This window comes from Phoenix dactylifera, chromosome 5 (genome assembly GCF_009389715.1).
Source record: "Phoenix dactylifera cultivar Barhee BC4 chromosome 5, palm_55x_up_171113_PBpolish2nd_filt_p, whole genome shotgun sequence".
Classification (NCBI taxonomy): domain Eukaryota; kingdom Viridiplantae; phylum Streptophyta; class Magnoliopsida; order Arecales; family Arecaceae; genus Phoenix; species Phoenix dactylifera.
This window is the reverse complement of record NC_052396.1, coordinates 17,531,383-17,537,382: the sequence shown is the minus strand read 5'-3', so window position 1 is coordinate 17,537,382 and position 6,000 is coordinate 17,531,383. Positions and strand designations below refer to the sequence as shown.

Here is a 6,000-nt window from a genome sequence, read left to right as displayed (position 1 = left end):
GAGAGAGAGAGAAAAAAGGGGCCAAACGCAATTTCTAGCCAACCTCTTTAGAATCAGCTTGCGAATTTGCAACACCGTAGCAGAATCATTACCAACAGCACGCTGCGCGCCTAAGTGTGAAAAGCCAGTATAAGCTTTGTTATGCCGAAGTCTAAATGATGTCAGTTGCCACCTAAGAATAGTATGATATCACTAACTCACTATATACACCATCACCATGCATGCCTTACCAAAAATAGAAGCGGAATTTCATAACATTAAATATGTATGAAACTATGGATATGGATATTTGTATATATTTTATACATATTCAATTGAGTTGTATTATTCATGCATTACTGTATGCGACGGCCACGTCAATGCGCTACAGGGCAAGCGATCAATACTATCGGGGGCGCTGCGATCGCAGGTCCGTCAGGGTGACAAAGAGGCCGTGGAAGCCGTAGGGCACCCGGCTCGGCAGCAGCACCTCCGCCACCACGTCCAGCTCCGGCGACCGCGCGTCCATCACCACGAACCTCGACTCCCCGCTCCCCTCGTCGTGCACGTAAGACACGAGATACCCCGCGTCCTCCTCTTTCCCGTCGCCCTCCGGGACGAAGAAGGGCTCCCCGCCGAAGCAGCCGGGGCCGAATTCCCGGCGTGCGACGACGCAGTCCCCCCGGCCGGCTTTCTGGAAGTCCAGCTTGACCACTCCAGAAATCTTGGGCATGGGGTCCCCCACCCCGAGGTAGGCGTACCGGTTCTTCCTCCCCACATAGCCCGGGTGGATCACCCCGAAGTCCAGGTTCTCGGCAGAGAGCGGTGTACGCGTCGCTGCGCCGCTCTCGAGGTCGACCCGCACCATCTCCACGCAGCTGTGGACCAGGTCCATCCGGTCGAGGGCGTGCTCCACCGACAGCACGTTGGGGGCCACCAGGACCAGAGTCCGGCCTCCGTCCTCCTCCCAGGCGTTGACGGCGTGGATGGGGTTCAGGCCGGGGACCTCGAACCAGCGCATCTCGGCCTCCGAGGCGGCGTAGCGGGGGAGCACTCCGAGGCGGGTCACCTTCCCCCGGTCCGACCCCACGGGCGCCCCGCCGCCCAGCACCATGTCCATGGGCTTCATGACGATCTGGACGTCCGGGAACACCGCGTGCCGCTCCGTCACCGCGAAGTCGTGGAGGAAGGAGGGCTCCCGCACCGAGAAGATGGGCACGTCCGCCAACTTGCGCCCCGCCCGGTCAAAGCGGAAGTAGGTGACGAAGGGCGGCACCGGCCCGTAACGGAAGGCGAAGAGCTCGCCGGTGGCAGGGTCCTTCTTGGGGTGGGCGGTCATCCCCATGACGAGCCGCCCCTCGAAGTCGCACCGGCCCCGGGTGGCGATCTCCCCGGAGGACGGGTCCAGGTGGACTGCGTAGGGGAGGTCCGACTCGCCCAGGGCGTAGAGTTGGCCGGCGTGGAAGGCCAGGCTGGTGTTGGCCAGCCCCGCGCCCTCCAGGAGGTTCATCTGCCCCGTCAGCACACGGGCGGCGGCCACCGCGCCGCGGGCGATCCCGCCGGCGCCGTGGAAGCCGGCGAAGACGCTCGGGAGGACCGGTTCACCGGCCTCGCGCTCCAGCAGGTACTTGTAGGTGTGGACGTAGCGCGAGCAGAGGACGGCATCGCCGGTGGCCGAGGTGGAGGAGAGGAGGAGGGAGTGGAGCATGCCGTCGCCGTCGAAGAGGTGGTGGGGCCCGCGCGGGAGATGCTGGGGGTTTGGCCCGTTGCGGATGTAGGCCCCGCCGGCGAGGCAGCGGGGGATGCGGCCTCGGACTACGGGGCAGGGTGTCGGGGAGAGCTCGCCGACGGGGTCCCAGTTGCCGGAGAGGACGTGCCGGGGATCGACGGAGGGGCGGTGGACCGCCGGGTCGATGAAGTTGTTGATCAGGTCGTCGAGGGCGTTGCATAGGGCCGCGGGGATTGACGGCGGCGGCGCCTGCGCCCGGTTGGTCGGAGGCGGTGAGCTTCCCGGGCTCTTGCTCTTCTCCAAGTTGGGTTGGGTTGTAGTAGTGGTGCTGGTTTTTGGTTTATAAGGTTGGTGAATAGTGGTGCGAGGAGGCTTGTCTTCGGTTCTAACGGCGGAGATGCGGAGGAAGGTGGGGGAGGAGAAGAGAGCGTCCATCCCGGAGAATGTAGCTTGGAGTACTCTCCTTTTCTCTGTCGCACGCTGCCCCAGGGGCTTGAATCTTGATCACCTTGTACAGCTTTACATTAGATTCATTTAGGCCTGGGGAATGGCGGGGGCCACTATTTCTTATTTTATTATATATTTTTTTACTAATGGAGTTGTTAGTTATATGATTACAAAAAAAAAAAAAAAATGGAGACTTCTCCCTCATCGAGCCTCTCCATCCACCTTTTTTTGGTTATGAAGCCATATCTCCTATCCATGAGGTTTTGCCTTTTCTTTTCGAGACCCTTTCTCTTTTTTCAAATCCCTCTCTTTCATACTCTTTGCATTTAAGGTTCATGAAATCTAAAAAAATAATATGTGCATAATTTGTTATGTACTATATATTGTTAATGATAAATACCATATTTTAGATGTTATGTATCAATTTACTTAGAAATATATATTAACTTGTTAAATAACTAATTTATTTTGTATGTATCACCTGGTGATATAGTATGTGCTAGTAAAAAACATGTTCTGAAAATTATGTATCTATTTATCTAGAAGTATGTTGAATTACTTTAGAGTGTATTAGTGTATATCAAAAAAGTTTACACTATGCATGAAAAAGTTAACGAGCATATGTCACCATGTAGTGCTTACAGTGAATATGATATTATGAAAATTGTGTGTTAATTTGCTTGTAGGTATGTATTAAGTTGCTAGATAGCTAATGTATTGATTATGTATTACCTGGCTGGGTACTCTATAATGATGAACATCATGAAAACTGTGTAGCAATTTATCTATAAATATGTATTGGTTTGTTAGATGACTAATTTACTTATTGTGTATTGTGGATGAAATAGAATGCGGTGCCGTGTATGGTTTTCTTTCTTTTTTTTTTATTTTTGTAATCATAGGACCGACAACTCTATTAGTAGGAGAAGTTTCTGATTTTTGGATTTTTACTTTGAGATAGTTACTATGGTAAATATAGCAAAATAAGAAGGCTATCCTTTTTTTTTTTTTTAATTTCATGATTGGTGCTTCCTTTTGTTCTGTAATCTGTTGTCCGGTGGAAATGGTAGTGCAATCAGCGACGGTCTTTGAGATTGCCAATTTCAAAGTCCATTACAAAACGAGCGCAGTCCCACAACCATGGATCACTTACTCAACGATTCAAAAAAAAAATCCACATTTTATTTGTTTAGCATCCTTGTATCAATGGTGTACGGTAATAAAACTAGAAAAATTATTTCTTGCACCTACGTCCACGGCAATGCCACCAATAATCATGGTGCATTTCTGTGAGCCATTCACCTAGATGAGTGTACGATAAATAATCTACAGTAACGCATCATGATGATCGGTGACATGCACCATCATGCTGATGCATGCTGTTCAGGATATAAATGTGGCCTGAAAGTAGTGGCCCAAAGTCCATGGGGATCCAAAGTCCATGTGGCTATGGTGACTTGATGGCAAAGAAAATCTACGGATTATCCCAAGGAAGTTAAGCAGAAAGAGACATAACGGCCGTTTTATAATCAGAGAGAGTGGCTGAAGACCAAAAATATTTACAATTGCAAAAATAGATTGGATATTTGGATGTTGAAAGCCAACGGTCTTTCCAGCAATTTAGAACCACATTTAAAATAATTAACCAACAAATTTTATTTAAATTTTTTAATTCTGTATAAATACTCGAAATGTTATTTAAGTTTTTTTTAATTTTATGTAAGTATTTAAAATTTATTCAATGAATAATTAATATGAAACTAAATATATATTTATACGGATGCTGACATGTTTGTGCCTTAAATGGAAATAGCTCCGCGGCACTGCCACAACTTCACTGGGCGCTGGCGTTTTCATTATCCACAGTTATTAGTCGCCAGTCGCCCGTGAAAGACTGTTACTTCTAAATAAGTTTGGAAAAGGTGGCGCGATAAATCTTCGCCTCGAGGGGAAGGAAAAAAAAGATCTAAAGTGGGAGCCTGGCCCACCGGGAAACCAAACTATGGACGAGAGATGCCGCTTTTCTCCTCCACATGACGTCCAAGATTTATATATTTATATATATCGATGGACGCTTGCGAGTGGGAAGCAGGGGATCACGTAAAGGGGAAACGGATGAGATGGGACCTACGCTCGTAATTATTTGCGGTTCCATCTTGGATGGCGTCCTACTGAAGTCAAATTGACACGGCGAATCTCGTCCGCCACACCTTTATCTTCAGAAATCAAAATGTTAAAAGAAACTGCTTTCCCTGCTGCGATATCATCCATTTCAAAAATTGGGAGGCTCTTCTCGCATTACCAGTGCCCAATTATACTTCAATATCGAAGGTTGGGCAACCATCATGGATAACCTGAATCATCCTTTTCTTTTTTTTGTTAAAAGAAACTCTCCCGCACTTTCTCTGGACATCAACAGTAGACATATCTCTTCTTTTGTACTTTTTATTTTCTTCTGATTTGACAGAATGTACTTATATTAGAATAATATGAATTACCGTTTTTACCAATAAATAAATAAATAACAATCTACATATCACCTATGAAGCAGCTTTTTTTTCTATCACCTTGACAAAGGCACTAACGATATCTCGTCATATTTCATGGATGAATAAGAGCCGTCTGGCAGCTATCTAGGACTCTATTGCATAAAAATTGTATTGGAGAGGATCCGAACTCATTATTGCCGGACGGCGAAGTTACGTCCGATGGGACTCGTGACCAAACCATTAAACATTATCTTGACCCATTGCTCGAGGTGATGTTCATACTTGACACAACTTTGGCAGGGAAGAAGATTTATAAATCCTCTGTCAGTGGTAGACTTGCACTCACTTTCGATTACTTCACCTGCATATATTTGAAACTTATATATATAAAAATTGCATAACCTGATGCATAACCTGACAATAGAACGTTTAGGTCTATGAAATTCTATATGATTAGTTTCAATCTATAGACTTGATTATATTACAATCTTATATTCTGTTTTGCAATCTATAGTATATGGAATTTTTGAGATTAGAGTTTCAGAACTTTATGGAACCCCACATATGAGTCTTATTACGAAATTCAGTTTGACTGAAATATTACATTCAGTCTCATAGTTTTGGCACACAAAATTTTAGAAGCTAGAATCATAAATTTATGAAACTCTATGGAAACATCATCCAGTATCACAGTGTCAACATATGAACTTTTAGGAATTAGATAACCATGCTCCATAAAATTACACTAAACTCCATGAAATTCGCATAATGAGTTTCAATTCAGAAAAATTAATCAACTAGAAGTTCGTATGCGATATTAAGACTTTCAATACATAAAATTCTTGAGTATAGATTTTAATATCTGAAGCTCTTAAAATTATAATGCCAAATGCGATAAAACTTCATGTAGTGAAGTTTGAATTTATACATCCAGGTAGACTTAATTTTCGGCACATAGGACTTTTAAATTCGATTGTGCTTGAAAGAACTTCTGGACACTTTAGGCTTAAGATGGCTTTAATCCATGTCACTAAACTGGAGAGCATCTAGTAGAGCGGGTCTGGTCGATTCCCCTTCCGGGGTCAGGAGGTCCAGATGTCAGAGTCTGGAGCACCACCAGTAGAGCGAGCATTGGGGTCGGCGATGTTACCCGGCTTATTCAGCCAGGTTCACAGTCGGGGCTAGATTGTGGTTGGATGTGGAGGTTTGGGCTACACCAGAGGGTTGCTCTTTTCCTCTGGAAGGTGGCCTGGGCGCGATTGCCGACATGCTCAGAGCTGTGTAGACGCGGTATGGGCCTTTCACCCTTATGCCCGGACTGTGGGGTGGACGAGTCGGTGGATCATGTTCTATTCC

The 6,000-nt window shown here is 46.2% G+C and overlaps 1 protein-coding gene across 1 annotated transcript; it reads right to left on the bottom strand.

Annotated features, from left to right (window-relative positions):
- Positions 1-226: 226 nt before the first annotated feature.
- Positions 227-2,218, bottom strand: LOC103712994 (9-cis-epoxycarotenoid dioxygenase NCED1, chloroplastic). The gene has a single exon (XM_008799733.4). The coding sequence runs from the start codon at positions 2,141-2,143 to the stop codon at positions 386-388; it is 1,758 nt and encodes a 585-aa protein (XP_008797955.2). The 5' UTR covers positions 2,144-2,218; the 3' UTR covers positions 227-385.
- Between the last annotated feature and the right edge of the window lie 3,782 nt (positions 2,219-6,000).

What these genes read in the sequence shown, in the direction of transcription:
- LOC103712994 (XM_008799733.4), bottom strand. Translation starts at nt 2,143, where the DNA reads ATGGACGCTCTCTTCTCCTCCCCCACCTTCCTCCGCATCTCCGCCGTT.